Source organism: Dipodomys merriami, unplaced genomic scaffold (assembly GCF_024711535.1).
Source record: "Dipodomys merriami isolate MVZ:Mamm:240054 unplaced genomic scaffold, mDipMer1.0.p SCAF_15, whole genome shotgun sequence".
NCBI lineage: Eukaryota > Metazoa > Chordata > Mammalia > Rodentia > Heteromyidae > Dipodomys > Dipodomys merriami.
Window position 1 is genome coordinate 21,704,454 of NW_027202826.1, and position 24,262 is coordinate 21,728,715.

Below are 24,262 nucleotides of genomic sequence, written 5' to 3' on the forward strand. Positions count from 1 at the left end.
TGTGCTCTGCCATCTGAACCATACCACGATTCCTGTTTTTTTGCTAGTCATTTTAGAGATGGAATTATAAAATGTAAAGGATGAACAAGTTACATCTAAGACAAAATACATACAAGAATATGACAGGAAAGACACATATATTTCTCATCATCTTCCCAAAGACCATCTGCCTAGACGGTGACTCAGAGGACAGCCAGCATGAGGCAGGCTGCGAGCATCTGTGTTGTGAAAGTGTTAACACAGTGTGGTGAAACGCCAGTGATGTAGAGATGAGATGATTCCTCCAGGCACTGATGCCCTTGCCTCCAATGATGAAAGATGATGTTGTTGATCGCATTGTTGATACCAGTGATAACTCCAATATCAACTTTATTTGTATGAACCATCAACAATCCTTGCAAAAACTGAAGCTCAGATGAAGATGAAGGAAATATGAATACTGGATATGTTTCAAATCTAAGATGCAAGATTAGAATGCTCATCAAGGCAAAATAATCACATTGCTGCTGACATACTCATACTGGATAGTGATGAAAACTTAAATGATGTGACATCATACAAATCCTACATCTACGAAAAAAAAGTTGATGCAGAGTGTTAGTCTCACAAGAGACATGGACAATTTTGTTGTTGGTGGTGGTGGTGAAGTCAAACACAAAACTGTATGCCTAATTTTTGGTGTTGTGGTAACAGTAATAACAAAAACAAAAGCCAGTTTGGAGCATCATTACAGCATGAAACATGCTAAACTCAATGAATTTAGAAGTCAAATGCTCTTCATATGACCATCAGTAGAACAATGGAAATCAGTGCTCTTAAATCACAAACTGCTTTCCCTAAGGCCTTGCAACAGAACAAACATATTCACACAAGCAGTGTAGAGAATAAGAGAGCTGATGCTTTGTGTAGAGGTGGAGTTAGTGAATGAATGCATGATGGCCGCAGCAAAATTGTTAGCACTGGTTTCAGAAGGTGAACCTGTCAAAAAGATCATGGACTTAGCAGAAGATACTGAAAAAAAAAACACTAAAGGATTTTGGAGATTATCAATTATTCTCTTTGATTTGTGATGAGACAAACATCCCATGTTAACAAATACTGCCCAACTAGTCATTTCCATTCAGGGAACGATTTCAGCATTTATAGAATTCAAGCAATGGGGAGATGGTTTTACCTAGCTTTCCATTCATCCTTGCCACTGAATGATTTCTTATTATAGGTTATCAGACACATCTTCCTGTGTCACAATGGATAGTATAGCAAAGATACTTAGTTCCATTTCCTAATTTTTCTACTGCCTAAAGTCATTTAACAAATGCCTTCATTAGTTTCACACATTCACAAGCATATTCAAGTAGGGAAATAAACCATATTATTCCTGTGAGTTGTGCTTTCCACAAGTTCAATTTAGTTTCAAATAATCTCATGTTTGAAAACAGATAGCTGAGAAGCTGGTTGGGGCTCTGCAAGTTGATGCTGAGCTCTAAGAGGTACGTAGTAATATTCACCATGAATGCCAGATCACAGGTCACTTGCTACCACTGAGTTCCCAGACAGGTTTTCTCTTCATCTCCACAAGCTGCTTGACTCCACCCAGCAGTTCATAAAACTGTGAGCATTGCCCTGTGACTTAGCTGCCACACTTCTCAGTGATAAACAAGACCACCTGCATGACGTTACTTTTGACATCACATTGTTGCACTGAGAATTTCTTGTATGATGCTGTAGCATATAATTAAACTCTCAAGACTGAGACAATTCAATTCTTTCTTGGCAAATGCAATCCACCCTTTCTGTGAGCCAGTCATGGCTGGAATTCCATCTGTAGTAATTTTTAAGTTAATAATTTTGTATGGCCCTTGAATATTATAAGTATTCAGTTGTCTTTGGCAATTGAATTCTAGCTAGACCCGAAGCCCAACATACATGGATCATGCTCAGGCACAAGCCTAGGTAGGATACAAGACCTTATTTCAAAAAGTAACCAACAATAGTAGGGCTCAGTGGTAAGAGTATGTGCCTAGCAACTGTGAAGATCTGAGTTCAAACCCCAATGCCTCCAAAACCAAAGCAACAAAAAAATATCTAGCAGGTCAGAAAAAAATCATCTGTTGGAAAAAGATAATCCTTAATTAACATTTATGTAAATAGTTTAGCTACATACAAGGTTAATGATTATATAATCTAATTATTTTAGGTCCTATAGAATTTCTTGTTAGAGATGCAAAACCTCTCTCAACTATGAAAAGATAGATTATAATGCAAAGCAATAGTTGCTAAGTGCAGATAATAAGTGCAATTGGAATTCATGGAAGAGACAAATCATTTTTGGACAGATTAACTGGCCTATATTTCATGAGGAGTGTGATATTTTATTGAATATGCAAATTGTCTACAATGCCTGCTGCTGAGTTCTCTGTGAGAAGAAAGGAAGTTTATGCCACTGTTCTGCCCTAGAAGTTTATAATCTGGTCAAGAAAATGACTCATAAACACATAGAAGCACAAATAATAATTGCCAATCTATTTCATGATGGTAGAAATTATCCACAAGGCAATTCATGATTGGTTCTGCTAATTAGTTATAAAGCAAAAACTGCTTTCAACATTAGCAGAAGGAAGCACTTAATTTGTCTTACCTATTAGCAGAATATGAAAGAAACACTTCCTTTTGTCTTTCAGAGCTCCATATACTGCATCTTTCTTTCTACCACTCTGGCTGCCTCTTCTCCGTCCCCCTTTAATGGTTGAGTCTCATCTCTCTGAGTACTAACTAGTTCAGGGCTCACACTGGCTGTGTTTACATTCACTATGTTGGGATAAGATCAGATCCCATTGCTTTAAATCCCACATAACAGATTGACATTTAAAACAGTTTGGATTTGCACTCAGGCATGCTCTCTAACCTTTTGCTTTCTGACATACTTCTAAGATGGTAGTCCCATACCTTTAGACTTCCTACCCTCCAGAACTTTAATAAATAAATCCCTGTTCTTTATGATAACCTGTAAGATCCTAGATGATCCCTCATGTAGAATCTGACTCATCTATGTCTGTCTTCTGGTCTTCTCACTGTTCCTCGCACACATCAACACTGCTGTTACAAGCCCTTTGCTCTTGCTGTTTTCTTTGCCTTGAATGATCTTCCTCAGTAAAACTGCATGACTTGAATGTCTTAATCTGTCTTAGATTGGGCTCCTATTGAAAAAGATGCAGATAAAAGAATTACAAATGAAGCCATCTCTTTTTTTTTTTTTTTATCCAAGCTCATTCTCATTCCTCTTCAATTCCTAAACTAACTTTCTCAAGTACTTTTTTTATTTTGTAAAAGTTTTTTTCCGCCCTTTACCAAAAATAAACATTTCAGCATATCCAAGAAGGTTTTTTTTTTTTTTTTTTTTTGCTGTTCAATGGAAGAAATGATTAGGTGCTGAGTCAGTTCATTCCTATCATTTATCAGTAGTTTCTCTCAGCCATTAGACCTGAAGGATATGGTTAGTCTGTTAAAACCTTAGGAATACTATTATATGCTCTAAATCTAAATCTATATATATATATATATATATATATATATATATATATATATATATATATATATATATATTATAACATCAGTTCAGCACTTCACTGGTTGGTCTAAACAGTGTCCAAATTACTTTTCTTTTTCTTGTATTTTGACATTAGGACTCAAAGGTTATTCAATGCTTTTTAAAAGAATTTCTGAAGGTATCACAGAATAAACAAGCCCATTCCCCATGGCATCGTACTATATGGATGTAGTTTGTACTCTGAGCATCTCCCATAAATTCCAAGTATGAAAGGATGTATGTCCCTTGATCAAAGGCAGGCAAAAGAGACAAAGACAGAAAGACCCTGGTCTAATAACTTACTTTTCATTGAAGAATATTAAATATATGATCTTTACTTTTCTATTACTAGCCAAAATCAACCTCTTAATTCATGGACTTTTCAAATTTGATCCCAGGCTCTCTTCTAGCCTTTCTTTGACTCTGTTGGCTCTGCCCATCCTCCTACACATGTTGAGGTTTCTCCCAGAGGCCCAACCTTTCTGCAAAGGGGGGTTACATCTTTGTAGGTCTACCCACATTGATATCTTCTAGCCTGAATGCGTTTGGGGCAACTATCAGAATACTTAGCTACTTAGCTACATGATTAGTTAGAAGACCTGCTGTCTAGCTGTGTTATTGATTCAACTTGTAGTTTGACTCAATTAGCCGGCTTAGAAACTAGTTTCACAGCGGGAAATTTCACACATACAAATAAATCAGCAGTTTGGCAAACCCTGATGAAATAATGGCTAGTTTACCCTGCAAAGCTTTGTAATCTAGAAGTCAACTATCTGAGTAAATGCCAGAGTAATTAGATAATTAGCCAGGCCCAGTGGCTGCTAGGACTTTCTGCCAACATCCTTTTTTCTACTTGATGCAATTTCTGTCTCCCAGCAGTCTATTTCTCAGATTCGCCACTAAAAAATAAAGTCAGACCCAATATTTCCATTTTACAAGTCTCCATTGGGTGTCTATTTTTAAATATGTATGCTATGCATTTGCAGCTTTCTTCCACTCTTACTTTGATTTTTACATTCACAAGATTGAGCTTTGACCAACTGGGCATTGATAATGGGATGATCTAGTTTGGGAAATATGTCTAGGTGTTACCTACACAAGCGTAGATGGGACCACAGTTCTGTTAGATTGAGTTACATGACAAAAATGTAGAGACTTCAAATTGAACCCATTCTGAACCTGCATTGGATAGAAGGGTGGCAAAATTCAAGGAGTGCTTTGTGAGGTACCTATGGAATACAAAGTAATTCTATATCAATGATTATAGTCTTTGATTATAGTCTTTGTAGTTTTATAAGTATGATTAATTTTACTTAGACTTTTATCTTGGGAAATTTTGCATATGTTCACTATAAATTCAGTACTTTAAAAATGATTTTTACAATTGACATGTAAAAGCTGCATATATTAATGGTAGAAAACACAATGTTTTTAGTAAATGCATACATTCTGAAATGGCTAACTTAAGCAATTGAAAACATGCATTATCTAACATACTTACGTTTCTGTGCGTGTGGTGAGAACACTTAAAATCTACTCTCAGCAATTTTCAAGTCCAAAACATGTTTCAATTATCTGCAGCCATTTGAACAGTAGATCTCTTGAGCTTAGGCCTTTTTTCTAACCAAACTTTTATGTCCTTGATGAACATCTCCTCAAGGCTTTCCATCCCCTTCCTCCGGCAATCATCACTTCACTCTGTGTGTACAAGTTGACTTCTTTATACTCTACATATAAGAGAAACCATGCAGTATTTGCTTTCTGTGCCTGATTTCTTTTAATTAATATTATGCCTAGGTTCATCCACATGGTAACAAATGACAGGGTTTCATTCTTTTTGAGGTCTGAATAATATACCATTTTTATCCACTTATATACTGATATCCACTTATATACCATTTATACACCATTTTTATCCACTTCAGGACAGGCACTGAAGTTGACTAAATGTCTTGGCTATTGTGAATACTGCTATAAGGAACATAAGAGTAAAAAAATGTTTCTTTGACATTCTGATTTTGATTCCTTTGGGTATAGATCTAGTCATGGGTTTCTGGGTAATTTGGTAGTTTTAATATTTTTTATGTATTTCCATATCATTTTCTATAATGACCATATTAATCAAATTTCCACCAGTGGTATAAAAGGCCTCATGTTCTCCTTGGCCCATAATTAGTTCTTAGCATCTTTGTTGAAAATCAACTGACCAAAATGTGTGGGTTTACTTCTAGGCTCTCTATTTTGCTCTGTTGTATATGTGTCTCATTTTATGCCAGAAATGTTCTGGTTTAATTAGGGTTGTTTTATAGTAGATTTGAAAAGCTCTTAAAACCCGTCAGACAATAATGAAAGAAACACAAATAAATGGAAATATATCAAATGTTCATAGACTGAAAAGAATTGTTGAAATAGCTGTTCTATCATAGTGACTTAGAGATTTCTATCAAAATTCCAAACACTTTTTTTCATAGAAGTAGAAAATACAATCTTAAAATTCACATCTGAGGGAAGCTAGGAGGAGGGCATAGAATCAGAGGGAAACAAGGGAAAAATACAACAGAGGGGCCCATCAGCTGCACTGGACATTGATAAAAATGAATTAAGCAACTCAAGGGCAGCGATGGGAGGGAGGGAATGCAAGGGAAAGAGGGAACAGTGACACTAGGCAAAAGGAAAGAAATGTACATATCACCCAATGTGGAAGAAATAGCTATATTGTCAAAACTTATAGAATTCACAAACTTTATAGACCAAGATAATGACAATTTGCCTTGTGAAGGTTAAAATGTGTTTTTGACTTTAACTATCACTATCCTACAGTACTGTGAAATTTGTGTCATTTATGTAATCACTTAATCTCAATAAAAAGTTATTTTTAAAAAAACTCTACAGAGAATGTCCCTTTGATCTGGAACTTGAAAAATTGCTACTATTTCATCAAAATGAGGAGAGCACAGCCATATCAGGCATACATAATAGCATGAGCAAAGGCTGGGTTAAGGAGGAAAGCTGAAGTAGTCTGTGAACTATTAGTTGTCTTGCATTAAAAAAAGAACAATATAACTTTCCCACAATCATTTGGGACTTTTTTGTTTGTTTTTGGTTGGTTGTGAGGCTTGAACTCTGTTTAGGCATTGTCCCTCAGCTCTTCAGCTCAAGGCTAGCACTCTACCGCTTGAGCCACAGTGCCACTTCCAGTTTTCTGGTAGTTAATTGGAGATGTCTCACCAACTTTCCTTGCCCAGGCTGGCTTTGAACCACAATCCTTAGATCTCAGCCTCCTGAGTAGCTAGGATTATAGGCCTGAGCCACCAATGCCCAAATAAGGAACTTATCACTCATCTCTTTAATAAGTACTTTTTCCCAGCTAAATCTGTGACATAGACCATTTAATTCTTTGTATAGTATACACTGTGCAATATTGATCATATTGATGCTCTAACTGCATACATTTTACATGTGGCTAATCATGTAAAATGTAATTTTTACATGTGGCTGAATCTAAACTTGTGTTTTATCATCAAGTTGTTTTGTGATTAAAATGGAAAGCTTCTCTTACTGAGGCACTCATCCCAAACTTGTTGATTCTGTATCAGTATTAGAAAAATACCAAAAAGCATATCACAAGTGACTCCAACATCATGCTTGGAAAGAAAGAAAGAAGGAAAGAAAGGAAGGAAGGAAGGAAGGAAGGAAGGAAGGAAGGAAGGAAGGAAGGAAGGAAGGAAAGAAGGAAGGAAGGAAGGAAAGAAAGAAAGAAAGAAGAAAGGAGGGAGAGAGGGAGGGAGGGAAGAAGGAAGGAAGGAAGAGGGAGGAAGGAAGGAAGAGGAAGGAAGGGAGGGAGGGAGGGAGGGAATAAGGGAAGGAGGGAGGGAGGGGGATAAGGGAGGGAGGGAGGGAGGAAGACAAGTAAATGGAAAGATAGACTGGAAAGAATTGTTGAAATAGCTGTTCTATCAAAGTGACTTAGATATTTCCATCAAAAATCCAAAGACGTTTTTCACAGAAGTAGAAAATACAATCCTAAAATTCACATGGAACCACAAAAGACTCTGAACAAAAATATGCCATCTTGGGCAAAAAGAACAAAGATGAAGGTACTACAATCTTTAAAACCTAGTAGTTAGTTAAATACAATAAAAATTTTCTTTCTGAAGCATATTCTGTAATGAAGACTTTTGTAAAGCAACAAACTAAATTGTGAATGTAAACACTAAACTTTAATTTTTATATTTCGTAAGATTGAATTGCTACATATTTATTTGGCTTAGGAGAGTGTTTACTTTAACTGTCTGTTTTTGTAAAAAAAAATTTTAGTCCATTCAAAATGTTATTCATTTTTAAGCTCTTAGAACATTGTCTGTGCCTGGTAAATTATATATATATATATATATATATATATATATATATATATATATATATATATATATATATATGGATCTTACCATGAATTTACATCACTAAGCATAAAATCATCTATCATTTTTAAAAGTCCATTTGGACCAGGTACTTCTTAGTTCCTTGGCACAGCAATGACTGGACGTGAATTCATTTTATGATTCACAGAATCCTTATGGGCCCATGCTAATATGATTGAAACCAGGCCAACTGATGTTTTAATCCTTTCTGTCCTTCAGGAAGTAATGACATTAAAAGTTAAGCTTTTGATATTTAGTATTTGTTGCAGTGAGTTAAGATCATCAATAGAATGTAGAATAGATTCGTGCTAACTGGATTCATAATCTAAACCAGATACACAGGAAAGTGGCCTTGACAACTTGCTGAAGAAGTGGGAAAAACCAAAAGTGTTCAAACAGAGACAGTGAAGAACCCCATCTGTAGTACCTGCTGGTAATAGAATCAGGTGTATGAGTAAATGGCCTGGTTTTAGCTCCACTTGAACTCCTTTGGAAGCAAGACATCTTTCTTCACTCTACTGTAGTTTCCCTATCTGCAAAATGGTTCATGGAGTAATGGAGTGATACATGAAAATAATAAATGTGAAGTGCTTCAAGTTTCCACAACGAAGTGAAATAATACCTTTTATGAATTGTATGTAACCATATTTCTTGTAAAACAAGGATGGGGTATAAAATTTCACACTCTAGAAAAATTCATTCTAAAAATATTTTCTGGAAATAAACAACTAGGACATTTAAAAGAAATTAGTTTACAAAACTTGGTACATATCAAGTTTTTTACTTTAAAATGTGCTTATGCAAAGCTACATGTGGGTGGATTTAATTAATATCCAATATAAAAGGCAATTCTTTAGAATAAGTAATGTATTATATAAGTGGTTTTCAAAGACATGTGACTTTTGGGCAACTGATAATAACAAATCATCATGAAATTATAATTTCATAAGTTATACCAAAAGAGGCATAGAGCCACTACATACATGTTATATGTTTTGTGTAATATAAATCAACTTTGTACTATAGAATTTGTAAGTTCTGAGCACATCTCAGACATAAGAGCACATTTCAGTTATAAAAGCCTCATGTGTCCACTCCTTTCAGAGTGACAACACTAGGTTAAAAACTTTAAGAGCCAAGTGTAATTGAAAATGCATCTTTTCAGTGCGTGGGACAGAATCCAGGGCCTCTTACACACTAGACAAATGTTCGACCACTGAGTTCCATCTCTAATGCCTATAATTGCAAAATACATAAAAATAGTTAAAAAGAAAGCTATCTAATCTGATGTTGGAATAAACCACAGCATATATTTTATAGATTTGGTTACAAATGAGATGAGAGGTTAAGACGCCTTGACAACAGGTCTAATGATAGGACATGAGGAGCTTCCCAAAGCAATTCAAAGAAATGTAGATAGCACGGGCATATTGCACAAGAAATGACTGATACATCATCCGGTTGATAAAGGTTCAATGTAAAGTCATTCTTCCAACTTCAATGACAGAATATCCTTACCAAAATAGCATCTGTACCAAGTACAGAGAACAGATGGGCCAATATTGAAAGGAAGAGGGTAAAAAGATAGGCAAGTGTTTCCTTCCTCTCCTTCAAATACACCTGGTACACCTAGGAAAAAAGTGATGTAAAAGCACAGGAAAGGAGCTGCAAGTTGTTGGTCTTCAGCTCTAGAATTCTACTATGTCTAGCCTACCTCTTATCTTACATCTCTTGTAATAATGTCCTTGAAATTTTTTGGCTGTCTTCCTTAACTGGACTCCCTGCATCTCTGTTGTCTTTAATTTTGCAAACCCAGTTTTGTCCCAGTAACTCTACTTATTATCTTTGATGTTCCTCCATGTTGTGATTGTCAAGTGACTTTCCTATTCACCTATGACCTCACACATACACATCACAGGTAAACAGCAACTGCCTGTGTTCCCTGCTTTAGCCCAACAGAACCTGCATCACGGTGCTTGTGCCCAGAATAATCATGATTTCATTATGAAAGAAGATTGGGATTGGACTTAGACTCAAGGATATACTTTGAATAAAAATCAGCAAAAACAGAATATATATATAATCACACTCAGAGAACTGAAGGTGATTGGTCATCCCTCTTCTAGCCACTTACTACCTATGACAACATAGAAGATGCTCAGGAAATGTTGGAAGAAAGGATGGATTGACAACAGATAAAAGATTAAGTCTTGTATCCATTTACACGGACCTAAAGAATGTTTTTGAACCTATGTATGGAGTTATAAAATACAATCAATCCTTAGTATAAGTTTAGTAAATATTTCCATTTCTATTCATTTAAAAGTAAAAAGAAGCCAGGCGCCAGTGGTTCATGGCTGTAATCCTACCTACTCAGGAGACTGAGCTCTGAGGATTGTGATTCAAAGCCAGCCCAGGCAGGAAAGACTAGGAGTTTCTTACGTCTAATTAACCACCAGAAAACCAAAAGTGGTTTTCTGAGGACAGTGCCCACACTCTGAGTTCAAGCCCCATAACTGACAAAAAATATAAAAGTAAGAAGAGCAAGAATCAACTCAGCATATGTATTTGTCGTCACTCTTAGACATCTGTGGTACAAAAACACCTTGAAAAATAGTTACTCAACAACAGTAAGATCCAACATCAGCTGCGAAAGCAGTAAAACAGTCTGAAACCATAGTAGCAACTATCTTCATAGAGAGAAATTAATAGAAATACCAGTTAGACTTAACAGCTTCTCCCATTCTGGTTTTTATTAGGGTGTGTCACTGCACAGGCAATTCAAAAAATATTAAAGAAAAAAGACAGAGGCAATAAATAACATCCCAATATCTTGGATGAAAAACTGTATAGCTACTCTAGAAATATTAATGAAAATGTACAAGAAATGGTTGTTGAGGCAGCATGGAGTAGCACATAAAACACTGTTAGCACAAGGAAACACAATACGATGGTGCTCACTGTTTGTGTTTCTACAGATTGATAGGCTGGACGTGGAGAGTTTATTTAGCAACATTGAATCCGTGCATCAGATATCAGCCAAGCTGCTATCCTTGTTGGAAGAGGCCACAACCAACGTGGAACCGGCCATGCAAGCAATTGGTATGTTTATTCTCTTCTCCAGTTCCACCATAGAAGAGGAAATAATATTTTAATGACCTCCTGGTGCTTTGGTTTTATGTTACTGACTCACAAAGCTTCCCAGGAGATATATAAATGCTAAACCCATCTTCAGGCTTCTTGTAATTACACAAACTGTGTATTTATTTTCAAATGCGTTTGCAATCTATTTGCTCAAGTCCATCAGTAATACTAAGCACAACATTTGCTCTTTAATTTCTTATCTTTCAACGTCTGTGTCTTTCAGATGTTCTTTTATTTTGTTTTATGACTAACACTTACTTGATCTTTAAAGAATTGAACATTTAAGTATTTTTTTTAGCCTTACTGACTTCACAATATTTTTCCAATTTTATGCCTACAAGTTGATTGCTTTTTGGGTTGTGAATTCACTTCTTGGGTTGTGAATTTTTTATGACTTTATATCATCTATAAAAAACTTACACAACTTCTGTTTTTCCAGTTCTTTTCTATTTTACTCTCAAAGAACAATAGGTATACATGTGTGTGCATATATACATATATATACTTACATATTTTTTCTTATTCTGGTAGTATTTTTTTTAATGACCATAGAGATTATCACATGGAAAGCATTGAGCCAAATTTTTGTTCTATTTCTGGGGAGTCCCAAAGAACTTTTGTGGAGAAAGTAAAATAGAGCAGCTAACTATGAAAAGAACTGATTATTTTATTTGAAAGGAAACCAATTCAGAAACAAACACTGATTTTCTGTTTCTCAAGAAAATTAACAGTGAACATCCACACCCATCACAAAGTCTACTGCCATCACCATTTAAAAAGACAACCAGGAGACAGATCCCTGTTGATGAAGCACCAACATCTAGGTCAAAAACTAGTCACGACTTTACAGTCTTCTCAAAATAGGTAAAAGCACATACAGCTGGGGTAAGATGTATTTACCTAAAGCTCCATGCAACATGGCTTTTTATATAGGTCAAATGTCAGATGTCTTCAATTAATTTCACTCAATTTTATTTCCAAGTTTTCTTGAACCTACCTACAAAAAAATATAAAGCAATCTTTTCTAAAGAGTTGACATCTTTAGCAGGAGTGTTTGGCAAACAGGTAAATGATGGCGGGCAAATAGAAAATCAATTAATTCTAATAATGGTTCAATTTTTTTTTTACAGAACCAGAGAAGGGTTCTGGGAAATGTATCATATCAAAACTAATTGTTTTTCTGGCGATGTAGTTCAGTGATGTGTACAACACCTACCTAGCATGCAAGGGGCCCTGGATTCCATCCATAACAGGGGCGGGGGAAGAAAAGTAAATATCTGAGTTTATTATAAATGCTGTTGTCATTTGAAAAAGTAAAAAATGTGAATACAACTATTGGTTGGGCACATTATTATAGCCAAGTCTTTTCACTAAAATCAAAATCCATGGAGCAGAAATATTCTTGAAATTAATTGGGTTGCATACACAATGAGGCTATGATATTTCACTAATTTACATCACAGCTACTCTAAGTTTTCATATAACTTTATACACATTTGAACAAAATTCAGCATCAATTATATCCTCAAAGCTGAATTCTGACATATGACAAATGCTTCTTTTGTTTCCGGTCATCAATCCATTTTTAGAAATGTCTGGTACTTTCCAGCTTGTCTTTATAAGTGTCTCATACTGACATCAGGTTGTTTTTGTAACCAAGGCCTGAGGAAATATGTTCATTTTGTTCCAAACCAGTTAGAGGTTTCACCAGGAGGGGTGTTTAAATTTGAACCCTATCCAAGTCCCAATGACTGTTGAGTAAACTTCTCCTAGTTTATCTAGGTATTAGGAAAATTTCCCCTTTGGCACTAGAGCTGTGAATCACAAACTCTTCATCATGCCATCTAAAGAGGTAGACATCAGACATACACCTGGGCTTTGTATTTTTCAGTAATAAGATTCTTGAAACCAGGTGTCAGTTTATCTTATGAAATATAAGTGCCTTGGTAAAAGATTTTTGTGATGAGCTCCTTCAAAATCCTCAGCATGGGGCTTTGTAATGGTGGCCAAGATGGTTCCTATTCTTTCAAACACTACTTTCTCCAGGCAATAAGAGTAAAACCATTGCCTTGTTTAGTGCTGGCAGCTGGGCCCCCAGCCAAGGAGGATAAGCAGAATGTGGGGAACACACCTTGGAATGCCTGGGTTGCAAGCTACCAGCCAAACTTTTATCTTGGGACAGCACCCCCCCCACACACACTCTTTTACTCGGTTGTGTGTGTCACTCAGGAAAGCAATAGCCAGAGGCCTGTGTTATTGTGCAGCTGGACCTCTAATCTACTCCCCAGAGAGTGGGCCACAATCTACTCTGTCCCTACAACCATGATACCCTTCTCTGTAGTCTGAATATCCTAGTTTGAGAGACAAGTTTCATTTAGAACCACAGGTAACTTTCCCTTCAGATATATCTCAATTATTTCCTTTTTAATTAAAGTTATTTCTTATTATTATCCAAGGTTTTTTTAGAATTTATTTGAATGTATTTATTGAATTTATTTTTAAAAATTTTTTCATCAGCTAAATAACAAACTTTAAACATTTTATACCATATTTTCACAAGATTTCTTAATACAATGTGGGTAGTGAAGTGGGAGCTCTTGACCAGTCAGGATTGCTATCACAATGTTTTCCTATTGAAGAAGAGGAAGAGGAAGAAGGAGGAGAAGGAAGAGGAGGAGAAATAGAGGATGAATAAGAGTGTACAACATGTTGATTACAATTAACTTCAGCTGAGAGAAACAGAAAACAAGAGTGAGATATTACTAGCTTTATAAGCCATACTTATTTCTTTGTTGTGTGAAATGGGAAATTGTGTGTTCTGCACTGTGAGGAAGCCCTGCTCCAACGGGGGCTCAGCAGAAATGCAAGGGTCTTCCAGTTCTTAGTGCGGCTTACCAAAGGCCTGGCCCTCATAGTCAAGGACAAGGTAGGGCCCATGTCTCACGTAGCCGTCACAGGCAAGGATGAAAAAGGAATAAAAATGGAACTGGCTGCATCTTCAAGGAAAGGCTTTTGTCGCAAGACATTTCACTTGTACACTACAGGTAGACTGTAATTACTTGGTCAGATAAATTGCAAAGGAGTCTGGGAAAGATAGCTTTTATCAGGAGCAAAGATTCTACTTCAGCCAGGTACTGGTGGCTCATACTTGTAATCCTACCTACTGGGGAGGCTGAGAAGGCCTGTTATCTTAGCTACTGCTGAAAGCCTAAAATAGGCAGGTCATGGTCCAGGCAGGAAGCAAGACACTATTCTCAAAACAATCAGAGTGAGAAAGAGCTGGAGGTGTGGCTCCGTGGTAGAGTACCTGCCTAGCAATCTCAAGACCTTATGTTCAAAGCGTAGTCAACCAAAACAAAACTATATGCATGTGTACTATTTATCTATGTTATGCAGTCATGTGCTCACTAATGAGGGATACAGCCGGAGAAATGTGTTTTTAGGTGATGTCCTTATTGTGAAAACATCAGTGAATTTATTAAAGGCTATCATATATGCATATATACACACACATATATGTATACATGATATACATATACACATACACACATGCACAGTATATATGTACAACATATATACATATATATGTATGTCTATCTATGAAATAATATATACTATGTAAGATAATCTTTAGAATCACATACGTGCACTCTGTCACTGACAGATTATCTGCTTTATGTCCAATTAACCTCTTAAAATCTGGAAGTGTTGCTGGGAATCAAAGTGGTAAAGCATTAGCCTTGAGCAAAAAGAGCTCAAGGATAGCACTCAGGCTCTGAGTTCAAGCCCCAAAACTGTTGAGAAAAAAGAGACAAAGAGCAATATATTCAACATGGGAGTAATTACACCAAGATACAGAATATGCTCGGTATTTTTTTTTTCAGTTATTTTTAAGGGAGGTAACTAAAGATATTTAAATGACTGCATTTTCCTCCTCTCCTTTGCATGGCAATTATCAATGCAGAAAATCTTAGCTTGCAGATTTATGTTTTTTGTTTTTGTTTTTGTTTTTTTAAAGAAGCCTATGGTAGTTTTATTTTACAGGAGTCCGACTTCATGGTGACAGGCAACCAGAAGGAAATTACCTTCACTAGTTGTGGCTCAATTTCCTAATCATCTCTTCAGATACATTAGACAGAGCAGTTGTCCTTCACCATTAAAGGAATGCAGCCCAGGCTTACGTTACCGTGGAAACAGAATCACTTTGTGCTGCAAGATACCTTGCTTCATCAGCACTATTATGAAGCAGAACACATTGGTTGGGCTGGGAAGGGAATCAAATATTCTGTTGTCAGTGTTCTACTTGACCTTCAGGTGAATAAATGTTTTTCAATTAAAGCACTTAAATATCTTTTAACTTAGATAATTATTATTACAGTGCCATCAAAATTTTGCTAGGAATAAATAGTATAATTTTGCTGTTAAGGGCGAAGCTGTACATTCTTTCAAACTGTAACATTTCTGTCAAAGATGATACAAGGATATTGGCAAATTAATGGTTTAATTGCATATAAAGTGTCTTTTTGTTGTTCGACTCTGTGATTTGATCATAAAATGAATTTATGAGACTGTCCTTGCTCTTTCCTTTTTTGGTCTGCAATCTTTATATATATATATATATATATATATATATATATATATGTGTGTGTGTGTGTGTGTGTGTGTGTGTGTATAATTTTATTGTAAGTGTGATGCACAGAGAGGTTACAGTTGCATAAGTAAGGTAATGAGTACATTTCTTGTCAGACATTGTTCCTCCCTCATTTTCTCCCACTTTCCCTCCCAACTCCTCCCTTCCTCTGACTCCACCCCCCCTCCATCTCTAATCTTCTTTGGAGTAAATATACATGTTCACAATGTTATCTTGTTCTGAAAAGTGTGTTTCTCAACTTGCTTCCATTCAAGCCTGCACTTGGCACCCACTTCTGGGGCTAATTTCCTGCTCCAGCCCAAAGTGCCAGTCCTATTACCCAGACCCTTACTGAGAATCTCTCTTCCTCTGTGTCCAGGCTTAAATTCAGTTAGTTCTTCTTTTACTTTTACTTTGTGTTAATTATTTCTTATTACTGTCTTAAAGAGCAAATTCATAATCATAATTATAATGTATATATTAGGTAAATCAGCTTAGTAAAATCCCAGAAACAAATCATGAATCCCTCATCCTTTTGGCTCCAAAGATGCTCACAACAATTGAGTTGCTTTAAAGACTCGAAAAAACACAATTAAAAAAAATAGACACATGGGGGCTGGGAAGGTGGCTCAGTGGTAGAGGTCTTGCCTTGCATGCATGAGGCCTTGGGTTCGATTCCCCAGCACCACATAAGCAAAAAGAAAAAAAAAAAGCCGAAAGTGGTGCTGTGGCTCAAGTGGTAGAGCACTAGCTTTGAGCTGAAGAGCTGAGGGACAGCGCCCAGGCCCAGAGTTCAGGCCCCACGACTGGACCACCCCCCCCCAAAAAATAGACACATAAAATCTTAAAACACATACATGTGAATGCATACACACACACACACACACACACACACACACACACACACATACTCACACACACACAATCTCACCTCCGATTCTCTAAGAACAGGAAAATCCTATACTGATACAATGAAGAGGAAACGGAAGCCTTTCATTGGCTGGATATAAATATAATATAAATTGAATGGAACATCATCTAATATGGTCATATGTACATAGCTTTTGACCTTTTCTGCTTGTCCTAGACATGTACTAGTTATTGAAAATAAGGGAAACCATGGGACCTATGTTTCTTTGAGCCTGGCTTACTTTACTTAATAATTTTTTCCAAGTCTTATCATTTCCTAACAAATGGGGCGAACCCCAAGATAGGGACACAATTTTTTTTTCTTTTTTGCTATTGTTTTTAATGTTTTTATAATGTACTATGTGATCTTTTTTTGCTTCTTTGTATGTTCCTCCCCCACGGTATAACCCATATTTTCACTGTATTTGATTCCAGTGGCCTGCATCTTGTATATACAATTATCTAATTTGGGGAGGGGAAGGTAAAAAACAAAATGCTTAAATAAGGATACAGGTTGACCCATTGTAACAAGGCACTATGTCGAAAACGAACGTTACCACTTTGGCGGGGAGGGAGGGAGGTTGTTGTGGTGGTGGGAGGGAAGGGATGATAAAGGAAAAACAAAGGAGGAGGCAATAATGCTCTATAGGAAATGTACTCATTACCTTTCTCATGAAACTGTAACCCCTCTGTACAGAATTTTTACAATAAAAAGTACAAAACATAATAATAGTGTTGTAATTCTGGAGATAGTAAGGAAGGCTTACGAGACAAGTGACAATGTTTTGAGCAATTAGTGGCAAGCATACTTTACATGTCATCCCCTTTAATTATCAAATTAATCTCAATAATACCATAGCTTGTGTTATTTCCATTACAAATAATATGAAGGAACATAGGATCAAAGTATTTTTGCAAGCAAAGTTATTCCCGTGTCTCCACACAAACCCTAGCTGACTTCTGATTCTGAATTTAGTATTCTTCCCAACTGCATGGCTCCATCTAGAATCCAGGGAACCTCTTTTGTGTGAGGCTTGAAACCCAAGAATATAATGAAAACAGCTGGATTCCAATCTTTACTTTCTCTCTTCCTGACAGGACTTTGGGAAAATGGTTGATTTGGTTGCAAATTCTAATTTGTTCATCTTTAATTAATATGTATAAATAAACTCCTATCTATTTCTGCATGGAGAAAATAAAGCAATCAAGCTGTGCACAACACATTACAGTGCTAAGGATGTTTCTATTTATGTAGGAAGAATGACTTTCTCCTGTTACTGTGATAGGTACAGATAAATGTCCACCTCACTGTTAATCAATGCAGCCATCAAAATCAGCTGAGTGTCCCAATCAACCTCAATCTCAAATTGGCAATATTTTTAAGAACAGATCCTGCCACGTTTCTTCTGTATCTCCCACAATACCTAATGCAGAGCTGATTGGACACTTCCTCCATCAGTTTTAAGGATGGGCTGAGTGGTTAAACCAAACTACTGTCCAATAATTACATGGTCCACCTATACACCCTTGATTTTACAATAATATTTAAAGAAGATTCAGTAAATGCCTAAACACAATTAGCCCAAGTTTCTCATGAAGATATACTCATAACCTTGACTCATAGTATTATCCAATTAATTTTATAAGGAACAATGACCTATTCTTTTTTTATGATCACATATAAAGAAAATTTTCTCTAAATTCCTCTGCTTTCTTCTCAGAGACCCTCAGGATATGTTGAAAAATTGCTTACCAAGTACCTGAAATTTCACCTCCTAAAATTCTAATTTATTCACAAAAACTGCTCCATTTTGAGCACCTATTATGGTCTATCCTATAGCAGCTACTATATCATAAGAAAGAGATGAAGAGAATGAAAGTATGTTGCATAAATAACAAAGTCAGTCTGTATCATAGTGTGATTCAAACCCATACACAGATCCATATCCTCTTAACCGTAATCCTGCACACCAACCTGTTAAGTTCTTTATCCTTTGATTAATAAGAGAAAAGAAGAGTAAGGAGAAGGAAGGAAGGAGGGAAGGAAGGAAGGAAGGAAGCAAGGAAGGAAGGAAGGAAGGAAGGAAGAAAGGAGGGAAAGAGGGAAGGAGGAAAGGAAGGAAGGAAGGAAGGAAGGAAGGAAGGAAGGAAGGAAGGAAGGAAGGAAGGAAGGAAGGAAGGAAGGAAGGAAAAAGGAAAGAAAAGAAACGGAAACAAAGAAAAGGAAAGGTCTAACACCCTTCCAAAATAACCTGTCAAGACTGTTAAAAAATGAACATATGAAATACTATTTTGGTGTGACATGACATCATTTTGCCTTTCTTCTGCATTTATCAGGAGAGGTATTCTTACAGATTAAAGGACCACTGGAAGATATTTATAAAATCTACTGCTATCACCACGATGAAGCACATAGTGTACTGGAGTCTTATGAAAAGGAAGAAGAGCTGAAGCAACATTTGAGCCAGTGTATCCAGTCTTTAAAGTAAGGTCTTTTCAAATGGTGATTCCCATCCACTCTTGGTTGCCTAGCAGGGGGCATTCTAAATGGATCTAGATGAAAGGTCTCACTAAAAGCCTATGTTTTATGCAGCTGGTTGGGAGCTCTGCTTTGTGTTACTTTATGAAAAACTGACGTGTGGGAAGTCAGGATTGACCTTTTTTAAAAAAAAAATTTTTTTTTTTTCTCCCTGAAAGGTTGACTAAAAATACCATGGCAGAAGATTCAGGGGTTTGAAAAGATAGAAAGATGTAATGTCAAAAAGTAAAATATGAGTGGAAAGCCATATTGCTCCCATTCAGTTCAACGACTATGGACAGTATGGGCCTACCCAATGACCCATGGCGCACATGAGTTAATAGGGTTAGTGAGTGGTCTGAATGCTTATTCTCCAACTTCATTGTATCAGAAGAGGGGGAGATTATGAAGATTACTCAGGCCTTACTAAAATTATTTTTAGGACAATTAGCCATGCCTACTTCCCTCATCCCTAGAATACTGGGGTGGATACTACAAACAAATGTTTTATTGGGAAAGAAATATTCTCACTCTAAAATCCACAAAATAAATGTGAATAATATTTATTTTAAATTGTTACTTCGTGTGTTTTTAAATATTGATAACCAGAATTTGTCTTTTCTTCTATTCTTTTTTATATGTATGACACAAGCCTGGGTTTGGGCTGATAAAATTGGGATCCAAAGTATGCAGTTTCCTAGGAAATTTAAAATTGAAATTATTATCCTATTCCTCATTTTATCCATAGTTCTTTTATGGCTTTTCACTTTTAAAGTGTTATCCACTGTCAGATGACCTTGCTTAAGTTTGGGATGGGATTACCAGGGAAGGTGTAGTTTACAAATAAACATAAACCAGTCTGATGCCCTAGCACATATCCCTGTGCGCATTGCTGTGTGGGATGGGAATGAGAAGGAGCTTCTGTGTTACAAGAAGCTTGTAGTGGCCTTAGAGTGAAATCATGACACTACTCTGAAGGAATCTTTTCCAAGCTACAACTTAATCCAGTGGGGACCCAATGAATTTGAATTTAAATAAATGCATAAGTGTTAGGGATTTAGCTCAGTGAAAAAGCACCTGCCTAGCAAGTGGAAGGTCCTGGGTTCAGTCCTCAGCACCACAAAACAAGCATTCAAAGTTCAACTTCACTGCCCTCTACTGTCCAAAACATAATTGCAGCTCATTATCCTTTTTTTTATATCATAGAAAACAATATATTCAAATCACTAATTTGGGAGCATTTATTTAATGACTCATAACGTGACAAGCTACTGAGAAAATAAATAAATATAATTTTATTTTACAACCTTCTTTTAAATAGTTCAATATGATCTGATAACTTAAATATGTGATGAGAATTTCTAGTTAATTATTTCTGACTGTTTTCACTTCAGTCTAGTGCTAGCATATCAGTTTAGAGAAAAATTACAGTTTGGAGTTATCTTCATCTTAATAAACCCATGTTTATTAACCTCTAAATGTGGAGCTATCTTACCCTTCAGGAAGGTAATATGAATATGAATGAACATTTTCCCTTACCTTAAACAAGTGGAAAGATTTAATCCAAGTGTCCATCTTCAGTCATTTCCCTTCTTCAGTTTATAGAAAAAGAAGAGACAAATATTACAGCAAGCAAGAAGCTAATTCCTTGGATCATTATCATAGATCTAACAAGAAGAGTATGGAGGTAGTTGATTTTACCTGGTCCTTACCAGGAGAGGTCTTTATCTGGAGGTGATAGAGTTAACTTGCATTGTGGTTGTGCTTCTGACTTTTTGCCAGAAACAAAGCTTTCTATTCAGATTGAGATGAACATGTATTTGTTGTTCATCAAGCTTGTGACTTCTGAGAGAAAGACATAGAGCCTTCCAGAATATCCTTTATGCAATATAGTTTAGTATCACACACCTCAAAACAAGAAGAGGCAGAGGTAATTTTGATATTTCATCAAGTACTAATTACTGAAAATTACTTTCACATCCAATGGTTTATTTGGTCTTTTTTCTGCAAACTTGGAGTCATTGTCCTAGGATGACACAAATGTTGTACATTCAGAACTCTCTTGATCTGGGGAAAGAATATCAGCCTCCGGAAGTTACTAAGGTTTAGAAAGCACAAAATTCAAAGGAATCGATATTGGCAGAACAATTCCTTAAGGGAAGGGAAATCAAAATAAAGTAGTTTAAGGTAGGGCTATTTTCCCAAAAGTTGCCTTTCCATGAAAGTAAAGTTGATGATGAATTGTACTGGTATGCCTGAAGGCTGAGAGCAGTAGAATTATTGACATTACTATAATACTGACCTCGATTGAGCTAAGCTTTAAATTCTGAGAAACAGATTTTCAAACAGCTTTATAGGCCACAGAGAGTCTGGAGCACCCTGAGGGCTTGGTTTCCTTAGCCAAGTAATCAGTCAAAACCATTACTGTCACTCTGACTTTTCCTAGTGGCTAAATAAAGGAGCCCTAGTGCAGTTGCCATTTCTAATGAAAATTAGGGGCAGCCTCCATTTTCTATCATGCAAAGGGTTATTGGAACAACTCAGTGTGAAGCAATATCCATAAGAGAAGTGGCTTCAGGCCTCAGAAGCTAAAGCAGATTTTAAAGCAATTTAGGTTGCAGTTTATCCAAAATTAAAATATGTTTATTGAGGGCCTAATAAATATTTATTAAGAGTACTAGATAATGTTGAAACTATGTTTGAAAAATATTTAAAAATAGTTCTTGCCTCCCCAAAATACAAACTATACCTGGGAAGATAAACAGTCCTATCTGGAAAGCTTAATAATACACAAGGGGTCATTTAAGCAAACAACAGACACTGTCTCAGTTCAAGACTAATTTGTTTTTTTTTTGTCAGTTGTGGGACTTGAACTCTGGGTCTGGGCACTGTCCCTCAGCTCTTCAGCTCAAGGCAAGTGCTCTACCATTTGAGCCACATCGTCAATTCGGTTTTCTTGTGGTTAATTGGAGAGAAGAGTCTCATGGACTTTCCTTGTCTGGGCTGGCTTTGAACCTCGATCCTCATATCTCAGCCTCCTGAGTAGCTAGGATTACAGGCGTGAGCCACCGGAGCCCAGCCAAGATTTAACCAAATAACACTTGGTTATTCTTTGAAGCCCATTATCATTCAGAGGATAAAATTAAGTGTATCTAGAAAACAATTTTGGATCCCTTTGAAATGCTAGGGTAGTGCTTCCTGGTATGTATATACACCTGTGCCAGATCCTCAAGAATGTGTGTTAAAAATGTAGTTTCATATGTTTTCCCCCAGATTAAAGAAAGATAGGATGACTGGTGAGCCAGTCCAGGATCTGCAGCTTTAACCAGCACTTGATGCCCTTTGGTTAACATTCAAGAACTAAGTTGTAGAGACATTATGTCTAATGTGCCCTTCCCTGCTTTCCCCCAAGTCCATGGGCTTTCCCATTAAGATAGAAACAATTTAAGCAGTTCAGAGTTTGGAGACCTAAAGAACGAATAGGGTAAAGGTATCCCAAAGCACAATTACATTTGCATCTGTTGCCTAGAAATCGGAGATTTCCAAATTTTTATGTAATCAACAAGGAATGTTTACGAGCGAGCATTATAGACCCCCCCAAATATGTGCAATACTGTATTAATGAAGTCTCTAAAGCTATGTACATTGGGTTTACTAAAAACCTGATTACTTAGCCTCTTTGGAGTTATTTAAGGCTTCGGATCTGTATGAGGAAAATAAGCTAGACTGGTTATACAGGAAGCATAGCTGTAATTAGAATAGAATATCAGCTACCTTCTTTTCTGTTTGTTCCCCACCCTCACCCCTAGTCCTGGGGCTTGAACTCAGGGCCTGGGTGCTGTCCCTGAGCTTCTTTTGCTCAAGGCTAGCACTCTACCACTTGAGCCATTGCACCACTTCTGGCTTTTTGTGTTTATGTGGTACTGAGGAATCAAACCCAGGGTTTCATGCATGCTAGGCAAGCACTCTACCACTAAGCCACAACCCCAGTCCTTCTTTTCTGTTTTTCTGGTTATAAACATCACTAAAGACTTTGTTACAGGGGCTGGGAAGGTGGCTCAGTGGTAGAGCACTTGCCTTGCAAGCCTGAGGCCCTGGGTTCGATTCCTCAGCACCACATAAGCAAAAAGAAAAAAAGCCAGAAGTGGTGCTGTGGCTCAAGTGGTAGAGCGCTAGCCTTGAACTGAAGAGCTGAGGGACAGTGCCCAGGCCCAGAGTTCAGGCCCCATGACCGGACCCCTCCCCCCCCAAAAAAAGACTTTGTTACATATCAGAGGCCCCACAGATATGTTTATTTTGTAATAGAGAAGGAATGAAGGACTTTGCCATATTTGGGGGTAGATGGGAGACACATTTCTAGTTTCATGCCTCATTGTTTTACTAAATTAAACTGTATCTTTTCCTCACCAACACTACCACACTCAGGAGAAAAACATCTCATTTCTAATCCTCTTGATAGCTGTTCCTATCATTCCTGTAGCTCCCTTCACCCCATTCAAGAAGCCAAAAACTCGTGCTATGTACCATCTAGAAGAATCTGTTTCAGGGTAAAAATATAGAGTGCTCTACATAAAAAATAAAATCACTTTTGGAAATTCTTTCAGTTCCTTGTTTTAGGACCTTGGGTTGGAACACAGATCATGATCTTTAAAGAATAGTCTCATAAAAATAACTTTTGTGAGTCAAATTACAATGAGTCCATAGGGGAGATGTGGTAGTGATAGATTAAATAGCTTTATCAAAGAGGAAATGGACATAATTTAACTTCCTGCTTGGCTAGGATTAGCTTCTGGAAAGTTTTAGCCCAAAAGAGATTTTCTTAAGTGATAAGCAAATAAAAAGCTATAATGAAGTGCCCCTCCCTTATGGATTGTGGGTTTTTCTATTAGAAAATTTCTCAGGCCCCTCTTGTGAAATGTGATACTGCATTAAACACACTGTATTATACACACTTTGTATTACAACAATACATGAAATAAATGAAATCGAAAGAGAAGCTGAGTACCAGGGCTTACACCTATAATCCTAACTTCTCAGGTGGCTGAGGCCTGGAGGAT

The 24,262-nt window shown here is 36.7% G+C and overlaps 1 protein-coding gene across 6 annotated transcripts in view; it reads left to right on the forward strand.

Moving 5' to 3' along the window:
* Arhgef38 (Rho guanine nucleotide exchange factor 38) overlaps positions 1–24,262 on the forward strand; it is an 88,512-nt gene that overhangs the window by 30,385 nt on the left and 33,865 nt on the right. For 2 of the 6 annotated variants that reach the window (XM_070022385.1, XM_070022387.1), the window contains 2 exons: positions 10,983–11,106; positions 19,025–19,172. In XM_070022385.1, coding sequence (XP_069878486.1) covers positions 10,983–11,106; positions 19,025–19,172 — 272 coding nt within the window. Of the gene's footprint in view, positions 1–10,982; positions 11,107–15,179; positions 15,630–19,024; positions 19,177–22,064; positions 22,170–24,262 lie in introns of those variants that run through there. The other 4 variants (XM_070022389.1, XM_070022390.1, XM_070022391.1 and 1 more) reach the window with 4 other exon arrangements.